The 18,677-nt window shown below is 43.8% G+C and overlaps 1 protein-coding gene across 9 annotated transcripts in view; it reads right to left on the bottom strand.

Annotated features, from left to right (window-relative positions):
- Positions 1-15,104, bottom strand: part of AKAP10 (A-kinase anchoring protein 10) — a 61,240-nt gene extending 46,136 nt beyond the window's left edge. For 2 of the 9 annotated variants that reach the window (XM_081218765.1, XM_081218766.1), the window contains exons 1-3: positions 14,267-14,583; positions 7,109-7,156; positions 1,650-1,832 (exon numbers count right to left, since the gene is read on the bottom strand). In XM_081218765.1, the coding sequence (XP_081074891.1) occupies positions 1,650-1,832; positions 7,109-7,156; positions 14,267-14,354 (319 nt within the window). In that variant the 5' untranslated portion in view covers positions 14,355-14,583. Of the gene's footprint in view, positions 1-1,649; positions 1,833-7,108; positions 7,158-14,266; positions 14,591-14,961 lie in introns of those variants that run through there. The other 7 variants (XM_081218761.1, XM_081218760.1, XM_081218759.1 and 4 more) reach the window with 7 other exon arrangements.
- Between the last annotated feature and the right edge of the window lie 3,573 nt (positions 15,105-18,677).

Raw genomic sequence — 18,677 nt, 5'->3', positions numbered from 1 at the left:
CATTCTACCTCTCTGCCATCCCCAGAATGGAGTAACATTTCTCTCTCAGCATAATCCCCTTGAGATTTGCCCAAACTGTTATGTGTATCAACAGCTTATTCTTTTTTTCTTACTGCTGAGTAGTGTTCTGTGGTATGAATGTACCGGTTTGTTTACCATTCACCTGTTGAAGGACATCCAGTTTTTGGCTTTTAAGCTGCTATGAACACTGGTGTACAGATTTTTTGTGGACATAAGTTTCCATTTCTCTGGGATAAATGCCTAAAACTGCAATGGCTGGGTCATATGGTAACTGCATGATTAGCTTTATAAGAAACTGCCAAACTGTTTTCCAGAGTGGCTCTACCATTTTACATTCCCACCAGACATACGAGTAATCCAGTGAAACTTACAATTTTACTTTGTGACCAACACAAATGTCATTTGCAGTGCACTGCTGAGGGTGACCCACAAAGACTGACACCTCAGCTCTGAATACACACAAATGTTAAGCAGAGAGAGATATCAAAAGAGGGACTGGGGCCTCCCTGGTGGCGCAGTGGTTGAGAGTCCGCCTGCCGATGCAGGGGATACGGGTTCGTGCCCCGGTCTGGGAGGATCCCATATGCCGCGGAGCGGCTGGGCCCGTGAGCCATGGCCTCTGGGCCTGCGCGTCCGGAGCCTGTGCTCCGCAACGGGAGAGGCCACAACAGTGAGAGGCCCGCATACCGCAAAAAGAAAAAAAAAAAAAAAAAAAAAAAGAGGGACTAATTTTAGTAAAGTCAATCCATTCACAGATTTTTTTCAATTTATGATAAACTGACATACAATTTTTATAAGTACAGAAATTTGGGCAACAAATATTCAGAAAACAAGGATCTCCTGCACGTCTTTTCTTTTTTTGTGGGGAGAGGGAGGAATTATTTTAACATAACAGAGATCCTACTATAAATACCACTATGTGACCACCTTTTTTCACTTTAACATATCTTAGACATTTCTCAATGTCTTCTGAAGGCTTTCATATAGCTACATAGTATTCCAGAGAATGGGTATATCATAATTGGATTACTTCTCTATTAATGGATATTTGTATGTTGTTCCTAATTGTTTGCTATCATAAACATTACTGCAATGAATAGCCTCATACATACTTGTACATACATTTTTGTGCACATATGGGAGCATATCTGAGGGCTACATCTTATACTTTATCTTTTGATAAATACTTGCAAACTGCCTTCCAAAAAATCTATATCAATTTATACTTCTGCTATACAGGAGTGGCTATTTCTCTGCATCTACATTAACATCCCAATTATCAAACTTTAAATATTTGCCAGTGTGTTAGGGGGAACATTAACTCATTATTTTAATTTGCGTTTCACTAGTATTACTGCAGTGAGACATCCTTTTCATATATTTAGTGGCCAAATGTATTTCTTCTTCTGGAAATGGCCCATTTTTCTACTGGGCATGCTTTTTATATTTATAGAAACACAACATGGAGTCATCCATTAATTACACTTATAGCTGTTATTTCAGTTAAAACATTTTTTTCAAAGTCCCATCCAATTACACAGTTCGGTATCCTTCGGTATCCTCGGAATTTCACATATTATACTCATTCCCTCCTCCTAGGAAGTTAACAAAAACTCAGAGTCACTTACCCAGGTCACCAAAATGAGCGGCCTCCATGTGGCTGGGCTGCTTCTTAAGTGTTGCCGTCCTACTACTCGAAAAGGAGTCCATGTTGGCAGAAATGGCATTGATTGCAACGTGACTTGGTCCTGCAGCCTCCAGCAAGGCATGATTTTTAGTGCTTTTTTGTGGGGAATGTACGGATATTGAAGCTATAATTTTTCAAAAAATTGTAAAAAATTAAACACAATTTGATAGTCTAAAACTGTCTCCTAAGAGGGCTTTAAGGGAACTTTAAAAATTAGATTTTGTAACACTCCTCTTAAGTACATACACTCAACAAAAATACTTGGGGAAACGGTAAATTAACCAAGCAGCAGAAAATTGGAAAGAAATGTCCTAGTATTATTTGTAATTCTCAAAATACTGTGCCAAAAATGTAACTTAAAAGAGAGATCGGGCTTCCCTGGTGGCACAGTGGTTGAGAGTCCGCCTGCCGATGCAGGGGACACGGGTTCATGCCTGGTCTGGGAAGATCCCACATGCCGCAGAGCGGATAGGCCCGTGAGCCATGGCCACTGAGCCTGCGCGTCCGGAGCCTGTGCTCCGCAACGGGAGAGGCCACAACAGTGAGAGGCCCACGTACCGCAAAATAAAAAAAAAAAAAAAGAGAGAGAGATCTTTCTTTGAGTTCTCTTTGAGAACTCTACTGAAGACAGAAAGTACCAAAGGCAGCAAACATTCTGAAACATGGACCCTTTTCAATTCCTTAATGCTTGCTGAAGGAACAAAATTAAAATTCCAAAATAAAAGCTTACGGGAAAAAAATTAGAAAAATACTCCTGATACTTATTTTACTTTTTAATTGAGTAACAAAATTCCACCATCTAATAAAAACTGATCAAAGTTCAAGCTGCCTAAAGATGAAGCATACTTAAAAATTCACATATTTTCTTTAGTAGTCTGAAGAAATATTAATATCATCCTTTTGACTTCAGAATAAAGAAGTTAGTCACCAATGTGTTAGCAGGAAATCATCAACTTCATATTATAATATGGTCAAAGTAACCCTATGAACTTGTTGCTACAGCTGAATTAACATTCCACCTATCCCATTTATTCTAGACAAATATCAAAGACTCTCATGAAAGGTTTTTAAGAAGTTTTGGTTTTGTGCATTGCTATAGCAAGAAGGCTAGAAACATACAGGTCACTGAGCATTCCACACCCTCAATATAAGTACTCTCAGATGACTAAACTTCTGCCTACTAGCACCACTTATTTTATTGAGCAGTCAATTTATGATAAATTGGTCAACAGATAAGTGCTCTCCATCTTAGCAAACGGTTCCCAGACACAGAATCTGAGTGACACCACATAATACCTTCTATGAAGAATACATAGTACTGTAATTCAATCTATTACTGTGAGATGTGTTTACAGGATAAAGCAGATGAGAATGTTTATCTTAGGCATATGTATTTATCAGTCACTCAATAAGAGTTGGGAGAATTATGCAATGGAGTTGTCTTCAAATGATTTTTTCAATTTTAGAAGGAAGTTGTTTTTTGTTATTTTTATGATAAATTGAAGGGAGCAGAATCATTTTGGTAGGTTTATAAACAATAACATCTAGGTTTTTGTACAGACAAGATACAAATACCCTGCATCAAGAACAGTGAGACTTTCTGATTGTTTCCTAATTAGACGTGTATGATGATGTGAAATAATACTAACTCATCTGTGCAAGCCTTCTTCTCTCTTTAACTTCTCTGTTAGAGCCACCTCTCTCACACTCGCCCTCCTAGCATCCCAGCCCCAAGGCCTCGTGGTCCCGCACTCTTCCCCCTTCTCCTCTCCCAAGAGCTCCTCCCTCTCCTCTTTAATGCACGTATCAGCGCCCATGGGGCCAGACATGGCATCCACCACTCCTCCGCTTCCCAAGGTTCTCTGTTCTTTTACTGCTTCTGCTAGAAGGCACATTTATTCTCAAACCTTCAGTTATTACTAGAGCAATATTTTCCAAGCCTTTTTTTTTAGCTGTAAGCTCCCCCCACCCAAATAAACTTAAGTGGGACCTTGATATGTCTGTAAAATAGATAAAACTTTAGCTAAAACAGATATCTAAAATCTAAATTATCTAAAATAGACAAAACAGAATTAACTGTAACTCTGGCTGATTCAAGGGGAAAGTCTCACACATGTGCTTGATTCGGGCCCTCCCGGTGCCAGCTCCAAGGGCTCACCCCTGCAGAGCTGGAGGCAGAGGGGACCCTGACCTGATCTCAGGCTGACCTCTGGGCTCGACTTCCAGCCTGTGGCTCTAATTATTTGCTACTAACCAACCTCTCATTTGTCATCTTTACCATCTCAAGGCCAATTTTTCCAAACGTCAAACTTAAAACATTTTCTTCCAGACTAATTCTCCTCTAATTTCCCTATCTCTGTCAATCCACCAGTCCCTAAAGCTCAAGAGCTTGGACCCACTCTTCCTCACTGTACCTGTTTACTTGGCAAGATCTGTTGACTTTTCCTTCAAGATACTGACCTGTTTATTTTCAACACCACACCCTTAGTACAGGTCTTCTTGTATCACAGCAAAGCACTTCTAGGGTCTTCATCCTACATGATTCTTCCAGACTAACCTCTATAAATGCCATATGTAAAGCATCAACATCCTGCTCAAAAGCCCATAGTGGTTCCCTGTTTTCTCTGTCTCAACTCTTTTCTGGTCTTTAAGATCCTCTACAATGTGACCTCAATCTATCTTAAAAATTTCCTTTTAGTAGTCTGAAGGTCCTTCTGCCCAGTATATACTCAAAGAAATAAGCTGGGCTGGTAGGGCAAAGAGGAAGAATTGACTCTTTCACTCAAATCCTTCTTATCATTCAAATTTCATACACATTAAGTCTCATTTCTATAAAGGCTTCCCTATGCTCCAGAAACCGTCTGCTGATCTCAAATTCCTCTGAACTCCCTGTAATACTAATAACTAACAACTAATCCAACATATCAAGGGCCTACTCTGTTAAAACTAGATGGTAATAGCTACCAATATAAAACCTACTATGTACAAGGCACTGTACTGGTTTCTTTTCTTTCTTTTTTTTTTAAGTAAATTTATTTATTTTTGGCTGAGTTGGGTCTTCGTTGCTGCATGTGGGCTTCCTCTAGTTGCGGAGAGAGGGGGCTACTCTTGTTGCAGTAGGCAGGCTTCTCATTGCGGTGGCTTCTCTTGTTGCGGAGCATGGGCTCTAGGCGTGCGGGCTTCAGTAATTGTAGCACATGGGCTCGGCAGTTGTGGCTCGTGGGCTCTAGAGTGCAGGCTCAGTAGTTGTGGCGCACGGGCTTAGTTGCTCCGCAGCACGTGGGATCTTCCCGGACCAGGGTTCAAACCCGTGTCCTCTGCATTGGCAGGTGGGTTCTTAACCACTGCGCCACCAGGGAAGCCCTGTACTGGTTTCTCGATGTACTTTTTTGGGGGTACATTATTTCATTTATCTCTCACAACAATGCTGCAAGGCCAGTATTTTCCTCATTTTGGAGATGAATACACAAACAGAACAAAGTTAAGTGCTTTGCCCTAAGTCAACAATGAGGTAGTAAAGAGGCATTTCAGCAGGCAGGATTTCAACCCTGGTCTGCTAGACTATAGAAAAGCACTCTTTCATCTGGTTACTCGGACTGCAGAATTATTGTGTGGTTAAGATAACATGTGTAAATGGACGTCTCAAGAGCACCTCCCAGCCACCATAGCAAAAAGGAACAGGTACTGGCCCAGTGTGGTTCTCCACCAGCCACAGTGTTAGGCCTGACAGAAAGCTGGGTGCCAGCCTTAGCTTCCTCGCCCTCATACCTAATCGAGAACAAAGCTCTATCTATTCCACCTCCCACACGGCTCTGTCCAGATCTCTCTCTTTTTTTTTTTTTTTTTTGCGGTACGCGGGCCTCTCACGTTGTGGAGCACAGGCTCCGGATGCGCAGGCTCAGTGGCCATGGCTCACGGGCCCAGCCGCTCCGCGGCATATGGGATCCTCCTGGACCGGGGCACGAACCCGTATCCCCTGCATCGGCAGGCGGACTCCCAACCACTGCGCCACCAGGGAGGCCCCAGATCTCTTTATCTCCATTACTGCTGATCTAGCCCAAGCCATCTGTGCATCATCTGATTCATGCTCCTCTTCCTACCACCAATTTGTGAGTTCAACGAGGGCAGGATCTAGATCCAAGTCTTTTTTGTTCACTGTTACAGCCACAATTTTTGTCTAACACCTAGAACAGAACAGGTGCTCAATAAACCATAGTTATTATGATTTTGGTTTATTTGCTACTGTTCTGGGTCTGAGTATGTCCTTCTAATCAGACTGCAAACTTCTTGAGGGCCTGTTTCCCTGCTGCGTCTGTGTTATTCTGAAGTTAAGGCAGTGAACGTGGGCACAGACTATGTACGTCATAAATAGAGTACAAGCATGGAGTGTTTTAGCCTGGGACAGACTGAGGAGTTAGGTAGGCCAATCCCCTCATTGTACAAATGAGGAAAGTTCCCCCAGGTCACAGTGTCAGAGGCTAGTGTGCCTCGGACATCAAAGTCCCCCTGCTACTGCAATCAAGGCTAGTCTTCACAAGCCTCTGCTTGCTGAGGGCTTGAAGTCTTTACCAATATCAATCAAATTCTCCTTAAAAAAGGCAATATGAACCAACTGGCTTTAAATTATCAGAAATAAGCAGAAAATAAGGCTGTAAGCTACCCTACTTCTTCCCTAATCTTACAAACCTCTAGGTTATAATTAGTGTCCCTCTGGCAATTTGAGCATATGGAGTTACTACTCAATGCTAGCCACACAACATACAAACATTTAAAAGAAAAATCTAAATAAGTGGCAATCTTTAGAATTCACGTAAATAAATTACATCTATGAAATCTGTACGTAATGGTCATGAAAGTAATTTTCACTATAATTTTCCCTTTTCAATTTTTGTACATTGACATAATGAAATCAGTCAAAACTACAGAGATTACAATCTAAAAAAAACATGCTCTTGCCTATAAATAAGGACAATATATTGATTTCAATAAAGGACTCCAAATAAATTTTAGGTTAAGGCCATTCATCCAAAGTAATAAGGAAGTGAAAACTGTAAGCATCCATACTTCCAGATAAACCACAGAAAACCAGGCTTCATAAGCCAGTTGTCAGACTACTCAGTAAAGAGTATTTTTTGCTTTTTTTTTTTTTAAATACAGTCAACTAATTGCTTTTGGGGAACAATCAAATGTGTGATTAGTAAGGATGACATTGGTTCACTGAAATCACTAGGACAACCAATAAATGCTTAGTAAAAGTCTATTATATGGTGGGTGCTGAAGAGTATATAAGTTAACAGGGAAATATGTCACAGTCATAAAAGAAGGCAGAGACGGTTAATGGGAAAAGAAGGGAGAACGTAACTGGATGAAAGAGTTCATCACTGCAACCTGCTGACTCACCTTTAACTGACTTGACATCTGAGGTCTTCTCCTGCTCTTTGCCTTTCACTGGAAGAGAAGAGAGCACCATGACCAACTTCTACAGCCAGAAACCCCCTTCCAGACCTTGTAAAAATCACACCAGCTCTATTCTGACAGGTGAGTGTGTTCAAAGTTCCGCAACATCGGGTGAGCTGCCCTGGAGTGGGGCAGGGCAGCTGTCAGGGGAAGTTTCTCTCAGGAAGTGATCTTTGAACAGCATTTGGTCAAGCACGCTCAGAGCTTAAGGAGAGACAAGGTCAGAACACCTGGGTTCAAATCTGGGCTCTGCCATTCAACAGCCATGTGATGCTGGACAAGTTACTTTAATTCTCTGAGTCTCAACTTCCTTCATTTACAAAACTAGGTCACTGTTATGAGCTAGTAAAGAGTTATTTCAACAGGCAGGATTTCAACCCTGGTCTGCTAGACCCTAAAAAAATCACTCTTTTACCTCTGGTGAAAAACTCGGACTGTAGAATTACTGTGTGGTTAAGATAACGTGTGTAAATGGACATCTCAAGAGCACCTCCCAGCCAGCATACCAAAACCGAACATGTACTTGCCCAGTGTGGTTCTCCATCAGCCACGGTGGAGACTACCTGAGAGGGTTGTGGATGAAAACATAAGTACTTGTAAAGGGCTTACAAGACGAGCTAAGACACAGTAAACTTAAGACGCTAGTTAACATTACTACCATGTGCCACTCACTACTAGATGCAACCGGAAGAAAAAGACAGAGTTCTCTGGTTGTGTAACATCTCTGACTTCCTGTGTATCCCTGCCACAGCATCAAATACAAATATTCTAAACTTACAAACATTCTAAAACTTCTACTACTCAAGCTTTAACAACTGTCTCTTAAAAAATTATACCATTTCGGGCCTCCCTGGTGCCGTAGTGGTTAAGAATCTGCCTGTCAATGCAGGGGACAAGGGTTCAAGCCCTGGTTCAGGAAGTTCCCACATGCCATGGAGCAACGAAGCCCGCGCGTCACAACTACTGAGCCTGCGCTCTAGAGCCCGCTAGCCACAACTACGGACGCCCGCGTGCCTAGAGCCTGTGCTCCGCAACAAGAGAAGCCAACGCAATGAGAAGCCCACGCACCACAACGAAGAGTAGCCCCCACTCTCCGCAACTAGAGAAAGCACACACGCAGCAAGGAAGACCCAACGCAGCCAAAAATAAAATAAATTAATTAATTTTTTAAAAAATTATACCATTTCTCCTCTATTACACAAAACACTGGAAATTCTAATGCAGACACACTAGCAAGATCACATGCAGGAAGGAAGGAGCATGGTAGCTCAAGCCAAGTGAGAAACTTACGGGATCTGACACAGCCCACTTTAGTTTTCTTATGTTTTTTCTTTTTCTTAAACAAATTAATTAATTAATTAATTTTTTGGGCTGCGTTGGGTCTTTGTTGCTGCGTGCGGGCTTTCTCTAGTTGCAGCAAGTGGGGGCTACTCTTCGTTGTGGTACCTGGGCTTCTCATTGCAGCAGCTTCTCTTGTTGCAGAGCACGGGCTCTAGGAGCGCAGGCTTCAGCAGTTGTGGCATGTGGGCTCAGTAGTTGTGGCTCACGGGCTCTAGAGCGCAGGCTCAGTAGTTGTGGCACATGGGCTTAGTTGCTCCGCAGCATATGGGATCTTCCTGGACCGGGGCTCGAACCCGTGTCCCCTACACTGGCAGGCGGGTTCATAACCACTGTGCCACCAAGGAAGCCTAGATTTTCTTGAATATTCTATGTATGCAATCATATTATCTGTGAATAATGACTCTTGTTCCCTTTCCCTCACAAATTTAACTTTTCCATCTTTTTTTCATGTGTGTGCTATTGTGAAGACTATGCTAGCTTTCCTTCTGTTTGTATATCCCTGATATGTGTCTTCATCCTTTTACTTTTAACTTTCCCATGACCTTTTTAACATTTAAACAGTACAGGAAACCAATCTGAAGATCACCATCTTTTTATTATCTGGGTTAGCCCATTTCTTTTTATTGTGATTACTGCTCTTAATTTCTAAAAAAGAACATTCTTAAAACTCTAACTATGACGACGAATTTGTTGACTTCTCCTGGTAATTCTGTACATTCTGTTTTTTACCTTTTGAAACTGATTTAGGTACAAACAAGTTCAAAAGTTTATCTTCCTAGTACCCTTTTCGTTTTATCATAATCTACAGGCCTTCTTAGCCCTAATGGTATCTTATGCTTTAAAGTATTTCATCTACCACACAAACTTTCTTCTAGTTAACATTTGCCTGATATATCTTTGCATCCATTTATTTTCAATTTCTCTACGTCCTTATGTTTTGGTTGTGTCTCTGGTAAATAGGTGCATTTTGGCTTATTACCCAACTTGAGTCTTTATCTTTTAGTCCACCTTTATACGGACTTTTGTTAGATTTCTTAGCCATAGAGATTTTATTCTATTTACATTTAACGTGGTTTATTTCTGTCATCTTATTTTGCACTACTATTTCTTCTATAAGAAATAATAATTTATTATTATGAAACATTTAAAACAAAGGCAAGACTAGACCTTAATATGAGGAACACTCAGGTTTAGCAAATCTTAACATTATGCCATATTTGCTTCAGAAGAATTTTTAAAAGAAATAAAACACTGCAGTTACAACTAAAGTCCCTCCCTCAACTCATTCCCCCTCTTCCTAGAGAAAAAAATTTCAGAAGTTGAATGTTTATGGTTTCCATCATTTTTACTCTTTAATATATTTATGTATTCATAAACAAGCTATAGCATTGTTTGAAGATTTTTAAACTTTTAAACAAGTGGTTGTATCAATTGCCATTTCCAGCTTCAGTGTATCCTAATCAAATCTTGATACAGCCAGGCTTTAATCCCAACTCCTAAGGTCTTTTCAAGAACTTCACTCTTGCAAGTAACCTCTCTTCGGTATCATTTTCTCCCTCTCTACTGGATCCTTCCTAGAACAAATGTGTTTAGCATCTTTTATCTTAAAAACAACAACCCCCCCACCCTTAGCCCAATGGCCCCTTCCAGCCCCTTCCCCATTTACCCCTCCTTTTTGAAATATTACCCTCTCTTAGCTTCCATGATATTGTGCTCCTATGTCACTGGCGTTTTCTTGCCGATTCTCCTTTGCCAATGACTCATGTTCCTCAACTTCTAAAAGCTGGATTAACCCCGGAACTCTCTCCTTGTCTACAGCATGGCAGGAGATTCTACCTGGCCAGTGTAGAGGGTTGTAGAGGGTTCTACCTGGCCTTCCTAGTAAGAGTGATGTATCCTGGCACACAACTGGCTAGCTTCTCTCCATTTCCCAGAAGCCCCTGAGTTAATTAACTGTGACCATATGACTCGGTCCTCAGCAATGAAATGTGAACAGAAGAGGTATGTGCCATTTCTGGCCAAAGCTTCTCTTTCCCCTTAACAGGAGTCAGAAAGCTGACAGAAGGGACTATGATCTGGCTTTGATAACACAAGACTATACCCTAAGAGAAAGAGGAATAACACAATGGGAGGAAAATGATTCCTGAATGATCGTGAAGCAAAGCCACCTGATGACCAGGGACTTGGACGGTTACACAAGACAGAAATAAAGGTCTACCTTGTTTGAGCCATTGTACTTAGTGTCTCTCTGTTACGGTAACTTAGCCTTTCAACACAACTAATTCATATCCCATATGTACTCCACAGATAAGCTCATTTACGCCTGTGTCTTTAACCATCATTTATGCAAAATACTTCTAGGTCCAGATTCAGAACTCAAATTCTGATCCCCTCCCAGAACTACAGACCTGTACATCCAACTGCCTCCTTGACATATCCACGCGGACGTCCAAGAGTTTCTGCAAACTCACAACTGCCGGAAGAGAGCTCTGGACTCCTCCTACCTCAAGCTCTAAGCTTTCCAAAGCTTTCCCAGTTTTCCTTCACTCCAACCATTACTCAAGTCATGCTATCTCTACCTCTAAAACATGCCCCATTGCCCTCCACTCCCAGCACATTTCAGCCTTCTTTCTGTCCTTGAACAAACCCTGCTCTTTCCTGCCTCAGGATGTTTGTATTACCAGTTCTTTCCAGCCAGAATGCAGTTCCTTTTACCTTTGCAAGGCTGGCTCTCCTTCCTCATTGAGACCTCAATTTAAATACCATCTGCTCAGACAAGCCTTCCCTCACTATCCAAACACAAATTGTCATCTGGTGATCTGCTCCCACATCACTGTTTATATTCCCTGCACAGCACTTATCACTTCCTAATATTTTTCTTACTTTAATTATTCAACAAATATTTACTAATATTGTAACTATATCCCAGGCACTAATCTCGACATGGGGATACAGCCATGAACAGAAATCATCTTCCATCCTAATAAAACACATAGTACGGCAGATGGTGACAAATGCTATAGAAAAAATAAAGTAGGGTGACGGGATGGGAGTGCAGGGCCTGGGGACTACAATCTTAAGCAAGCTGGTCAGAGAAAGCTTCACTAAGATGTCAATTAATCAAAAACCTGAAGAAGATGGGGGACAAAACAGGCACATATCTGTGGGAAGAGGTTTCCAGGCAGAGAGAATAAGTGCAAAGGCCCTGAGGTGGGAATGTACTTAACAACAAGGAGGCCAATATAAATGGAAGAATGATGGAGAAAGAAAGCAGGAGGTGAACACAGAGAAGAAACGGGACCTAGATTATGGAGGCCACGTACAGAAAGCCACTGAGGGAATCTGAACACAGGTGTGGCAGAATGCATTTCGAAAATACACCAGAGGCGTTGAGAATGGAAGAAGGGAAACCAAATTGAAGCCTATAGCAAAATAATGCTGCTTCCTTGATCTTCATAAAACTGGCTTCCTCTTGACGTTTAAGCTGAGATCTGAATGACAACCCTCAGAGGACTTCCTTAACCACCCAACCTAAATAGAGATGACTCCCTAGACCAGGGTGTTAATGGTCAGGGATGGTGAGAAATGGTTGGATTTGGGTATATTCTGGGGTAGACCTAACAGATCAGATATACAGTAGGAGAGAAAGAGGTTCAAGAAGGTATTAAAGTTTTAGCCTGAGCAATTAAAAGGCCAGAAATGTAATTTGTTAAGATGAGAAAAAGTGATGTACAGGTTTAGGAGGACTAAATCTAAGGGGAAATTTTACATACAGTAAGCTAAAGATTTATCTATTAGACATCTATTAGGTAGAGGTATAAAGTGGACCAACGGCTGGATACAAAATCTGGATTCAGGGCAGAGAATCCAAGCTGGAGGTATAAATTTGGGAGTCATCAGCAGATAGGTGGTATTTAAAAATGGTATTCAGAGACTGGATGGGATCCCTAAATAAGACCATCTCCAGTTTCTATTCTTGCCACATCCAGTTTCCAAAAAGCATCTAGAATGATCTTTTTAAAACATAAAAAGAGATCAAATCACCCCTCTTTAAAATTTTAAAAGTAATATTGTTTCTGCACTTGGAATAACACCTAACCGTGACCTACAAAGCTCTGAATCATCTGATCCTTGTCTACCTCTCTAAGCCCGAGTCACAGTGGGCTTCTTTTCTTTCTTGAAGGGCACCAAACTCTTGCCTCCCAGCCTCTGAACACATTACTCCCTGTGCCTAGAATGCTCTTCCCTGGCCTCTATATGTTACCTCCTGCTGTTCCTTCAGATCTAAGTTTCAAGGTCACCTGCTGAGGCCTTTGACTAACATCAAACCGAAATATGTTTCTTCTCTCAAGCTCTTTCATAACACTGTATTCAATTTGTAAACAGAGAGAGGGAAACAGAGAGAGGGAGACAGAGAGAGACAGAGAGAGACAGAGACAGAGAGAGACAGAGAGAGAGATTTATTGTCCATCAACCCCAGCAGACAACAAGCTCCATGGATATAAAGGTTTTGTCTTGTTCAGTGCTTAATACTGAGGGCCTAGCACAGTGCCTGGCAAACAGTGGACGTTCAAAAGTATTTGTTGAATAGAGACAACAGTCTATTGTGCAACGTGCAATTTGCCTCATTATACACAGAATGCTCCCCCCCTCCCCGAAAAAAACACTACAACTAACCATTCCAACACTCAAACAAATTAGAGAGCTATTACCTATACCAAGGTACCTTACCGATAAACCTTCCTTGTACCATTTTACCGCTTTCATTCATTGAGTGGTTTTCATTCACTCATCATGGTTTCATTCACTCATCACATGGCATCAGTTATTAAAACTCTGTGCGTACTTATAAGGAAATCTTTAATTTATAGAGTTGAATGGGGCCTTTAGGAATCATTGAATTTTCAGGTGAGAGAGGAAAGAAGGTTAACATTTTTCTGTCCCAGGTGACGGAGTTAGTAGCAGAGCTGTCACGTGAACCCAAGTCCCTGATTTAGTTTAGTGCTTTCCCAAAAACCCGTTTTTGTCTGGTAAATTTTCCCGGAAGCAACGAGAATCGATACAAGAACCACTAATCAACCCAGAAGGCCCACACTTGTCCACTCTGGATACGTACAGGTAACGAAACGCCAACAACCTTACCCAGGCTCAAAATCAAGCTGCCTCTACTCAAAAATTGGGCAGCTACTACTGAAAATCAGAAATATAAGCAGTTTGTTTCTGAAGTTTGGGTTCCAGTACTTCGTAAACTTGCTAATTCATCAAAAGAAGGAGTCGTTTTCGTTAGGGGACTTTTAGCCATAAGTTAAGCACTGTCACTTTAGGGACAGCAGAATCCCGCTCCCCCACCCCACCCTCCGAAAAAAGGGGAAACTGGAAAAGAGCACTAGGTGAAGAAAACAATTTTTTCACGTGTTGCTTTTAGACATAAACCCCTCAATATTCTGACAAGTCCGAAACTTCCGTAAAGAAAGTACGGAAGGAATTCCCTTCTTCTGGTACGAACGCAAAGACACGCACCACCCCGCCTCCGAAAAGCTGGGTGTCCGCAAAAGGCACCACCCCGCGCGGGTCCCGGCACACACTTCGGAACCGGCTGGGCGCCCGCGCGCCCGCCCGCCCGCGCGGAGGCCCCGCTCCCTCTCGCAAGACCGCGGGCCCGGCGCACAGAGCGTCCTTCCGCGCAGAGGCCTCAGCCTCGGCCTCGCCACCACCCGCCGCCCCAGGCCCGGCCCCGCGCCCGTCCGCGCCCCTCATTACCTTTCCGCCGGAAGAAGGACATGGCGGGGCCCGGGTCGGGGCGGAGGGCGCGGGGGGACTGGCGCGGAGAGGGCCCGGCTCCCCTCATTCAGCAACCGGCCCGGACTTCCGGGTCCGCAGCGGCCGCCGCGCTAGGCCGAAAATAGACCCGTCTTCCGGGTGTGGGCCCCGCCGCCTCCTGGAGACGTGCCGGTAGCTCCCGCCGCCATGTTAACAACAAGCAGCCCGCCCGGAGTTCCGGTCCTTCCCCGCGCGGGGCTTCACGGGAGGCCGCGCGCCGACCCCGCCCCCTCCCGCGGCGGGGCGCGCCCGCGCCGCCCACGTGACGCGCGCGCGCGGCCTGCGCTCGGCCCGGGAACCCGCTGCTCTCGTGCGCTCGGACTGCGCGGGCGCTGCCCGAGCCGAGTCAACCCAACCCTACCGGAAGCGGGGCCCCTGCCACGGCCAAGTGTGGCCAGGGCACTGGCGGCTAGAGCGGCCGCACCCCCGTGCTCCCAGCGAGCGGACCCCGGAGCGGGCCTCGAGATGCGGGCCAGGTCCCGGGATGCGGACTCCGGGCACCACCTGCTCTGTGCGGCTCCGCGGTCCCCGCGACCTCAGCCGTGGAGGATGAGCGTGGGCCTACTACAGGACGCGATCCCTGCGAACGCTCAGCTCTGAAAGGGCAGCGACATAAAAGCCTCGCCATTATTTACCGGGCGGACTCCAGTGGGTCATCCTTCCAGCCTCGTTCAAATGCCATTTTCCTATGAACCTCTGACCTCCCTCACCCCTAAAGCAGAGTGACTAGCCTCCCACCCGTGGGGCCCCTCCCACAGGACTGCGTAATCCCTGTAGCTGGGCGCTCCTGCCGGGGAGGAGCCTGTAAGATCAATAAATGGGTTTTTCAAATCTGACGTCCATCAGGTGACGGACGGAGCAGCAGAGGTCCAGAGAGAAGGGGCAACTGGTCCCAGATTATTCAGCGTGTCTGTGTTGAGACTACAGTTGAGACTGTAACCAGAACCCGGGGTCTTTTCACCATACAATCAGAGCAGGTTGATAGATTTGTCTGGGTTCGGGGCATGTAAGGTAGTCACAGCTGATGCGTATTGAAAGTTCTCTGAGCGCAGGTGCCAAACCCTCCAGATTGATGATGGTCCTTGGGGGTGATCTCGGTATGGGGGAAACCGGACACACAGACATAACCTGCCCAAGGTCACGTCCTAACTGGAGGCGAAGCCTGGACCTCAGAGTCGGCTCCAGAGCCAAGATCAAGCCTCTCCCTGGGTGGGGAGAGTGGCCGGGCGGGAACAGGAGACTGGCCGCGGCTCTGGATGCCCGAGTGTGTCCCCGACCTGAGCAGGTGCTGGGAATGGACCCCTGTCTGACGGTGGAGGGTGCAGCGGGTCCGAGCGGGTCAGCAGTGCGCTGACACCAGCCTGGCTCAGGGGGACCACTCTCTGAGGTCTGTGGCCGGTGAAACCCCGGATGCTGCCCCTGCTCCTTGGAAAGGGAGATGGGGCTGACGTCCAGGACGGGCGGGGCTGGGGTGGGTCTCGGTGGGTTCCCATTGGGTCGGTGTAAGGGGTAAGGGGCATCTCGCGGGGACCTGAGCGCAGGGCGGCCACCCTCCAAGCTAGAAGTGCGGCGCCCTCTCTCCAGAGTCCACAACCCCTTGGCAGGGCTGTTTCGTGTTTGTTGACTGGTTGATTGGTTGGAACGAATGGGACGGGACGGAGGAGGGCAAGACAAGCCCCGAACATCTCCGGGACGGGAGCAGCGCACAAGGGGTGCGGGGGCGGGGGGGGGGGGAAGCGCTCCAGTCCCTCTAAATCTCCTTCCTCTTTTCTTCAACTACGCAAAGAATCAACTTAAAAGCAGGGTCCTATCGCGCCTTCCAGTGTGATCTCTGTTCCGGAGCCCCTCCTAGCAGAAATTCTGCAGCTGCCTTTATTCCCGAGACAGCGAAATGCATACCAGTCAGCTAATAATAGCCGTCATTATTTATACAGTACTTATCACATGCTCTCAAGGGACTGAGTGATTTATAACCACAATCTTAGGTAATCCTTCACCTTCTCCCCCACAAAAGCCCTTGTGAGGTGGCTACCATCATTACCCCCAATTTACAGTTGATGACTCCGAGGCTCAAGTTAACTTACCCAGGATCACAAAGCTTAGTAAGGGGTAGGGACAGGATTTCAATCACCATCAGTCTGACTTCAAGGACATTTGCTTGTACCACTTCCTCCTGTCTTTCCCTCCACCTGCTGCTAATTCCCATTTACCCCATGTTCCAGCATGAGATGTCTATTTATTGGGCAAGAATGAGGGGATGAGAGATATTTAGCAGTGCAGACGCCTTCTGAATCACCACCTGTTAAAGTGTTTATATGCTTAGGGAAGCTTTAAGAGAATTATCATTTAATCTTTTGGAATGTGATGATCTACATATGAATAGAGGTAAAATAAAACAACAATATCAAAATAAGCAAGAAGATTCCATTAGCCTGAATACCCAGTTGTGACAAATTGACACTTTGCATTGCATTTCTAAGTTAATTTGTTAGAGCCACTTTAATTTACACGTAAAACAAATTTAATTTTTGTGAAACAAAATTAGTTTTTACCAGAAGGAATTTCTTTCATTATGTTCCTAATTTTAAGATAATCCTCACAGGCTTTTTCTACCAGTTGTATTAATTACAACAAATCAGTGAGGTAAAATCAGCAAGTTAATTATCACAAAGCCAGTGAATAAAATTAATCTCCTACGACAAATACGATTTACAAATCAAATGAATGGTGTTCTACAACAAATATTCGAACACATGTTAGTTTTCTATATCAAAAATTCATAACATCAAGGAAACTATTCAAACAAATTGTTTGATATTATAGGAAAAGAAAGCTCCTTGTACTTTTTTAAAAAATTATTTATTTGTTTTTATTTTTGTGTGTGTTGGGTCTTTGTTGCTGTGCGTGGGCTTTCTCTAGTTGCACTGAGCAGGGGCTACTCTTCGTCGTGGTGCATGGGCTTCTTATTGTTGTGGCTTCTTTTGTTGCAGAGCACAGGCTCTAGGTGCCCCGGCTTCAGTAGTTGTGGTGCATGGACTTAGTTGCTCCGCAGGCTATGGGATCTTCCTGGGCCAGGGCTCGAACCCATGCCCCGTGCATTGGCAGGTGGTTTCTTAACCACTGTGCCACCAGGGAAGCCCTCCTTGTACCTTTTTAATAAGCAGATAAAAACTAAGGTTTTTAACAAAATTCAGAATATATATTCATATAACTTAAAATTCTCCTCAACTGTCTAACAAAGGCTAATTCATAACCCAGTGTTTTACATTATCAAAAGCATTTGTATCAATAGCTCTGTAAAATTTATCTCTAAAAAAAATTGTGGCCTCTGATTTTAGTTTTAATCAAAGGTGAATCAAAGCAATTTGGGCTTAACAAAATTTATTTCTTCTGTAATCTCTATATCATGCCAAGTAAATGGGAGTTTAGCGCACATTTTTCCCATCAAAGGAACCCAAAACAAGTAGTCAGGAAATTATAACAATAATAATCTCTTACATTTGCATAACAGAGACTTTCACTTCTAATAACAGTGGAACAGGTAATTGGGACCAGCCACCCACCTGCTGAGGAAAGCTGAAAAGGGTGAACAAAATATTAAAAGACATTGAAGAAATAAGAAGGTAATAAAGAATTACCAGGTGAAGATAGAGAAGAAAAACAAAATCCAGTGAATCATGTCCTGCGTTTGGGGCCTCCTGTTCTGGGAGCATCCACTGTTCATGGAAAAGAGACTGAGAAGCTGAGTGATGCTTTTGACAGCAACACAGACTAAAAAGACAGAAGTTGGAGCCCAGGGCCTGCTTTGGGTTGGGATTCTGAAAAATCTACACCAGCCCTTGCCAGGATGCAACCCAGCTTCAAGTCATCTGTGTGACTCAGGAAACCTTAATCCCTAACAGTAAATTAAGAAAATCCTGATTGCTAGTGCTCCAGGTGCCTGATAGAAGCAAATGCAAATCCTCTTGGAATAAGATACTAACATTCAAATTCTCAAATTATTTCCACAAACAATTTTTCAAAAATAATGCCTAACACACAATCACAGATATCAGACACATGAAGAGATAATATGTCAGGAACAAGAGCCAAGAGAAGTGGCAGGTAATAGAATAGTCACACCAGAGCACCAGGCAGTGGAATTATTGGACATAGATTTTAACATAATGCTGCTTACTATAGTCAAGGATATAAAAAACAACTGGAAATTTGGGCAGAGAACTGGAAATTTGGGTAGAGAACTGGAAACTATAAGAACTGACAGAGTATATATGAAAAGGAAGCAACTAGAAATTCTAGAACTGAAACACAAAATAACTAGATAGATCTGTAAACTGAGTTACAGCTAAAG

This window comes from Mesoplodon bidens (assembly GCF_964165515.1).
Source record: "Mesoplodon bidens genome assembly, chromosome: 19".
NCBI lineage: Eukaryota > Metazoa > Chordata > Mammalia > Artiodactyla > Ziphiidae > Mesoplodon > Mesoplodon bidens.
Note: the sequence above shows the minus strand (reverse complement) of the source record. Positions and strands in the feature narration are given on the sequence as shown.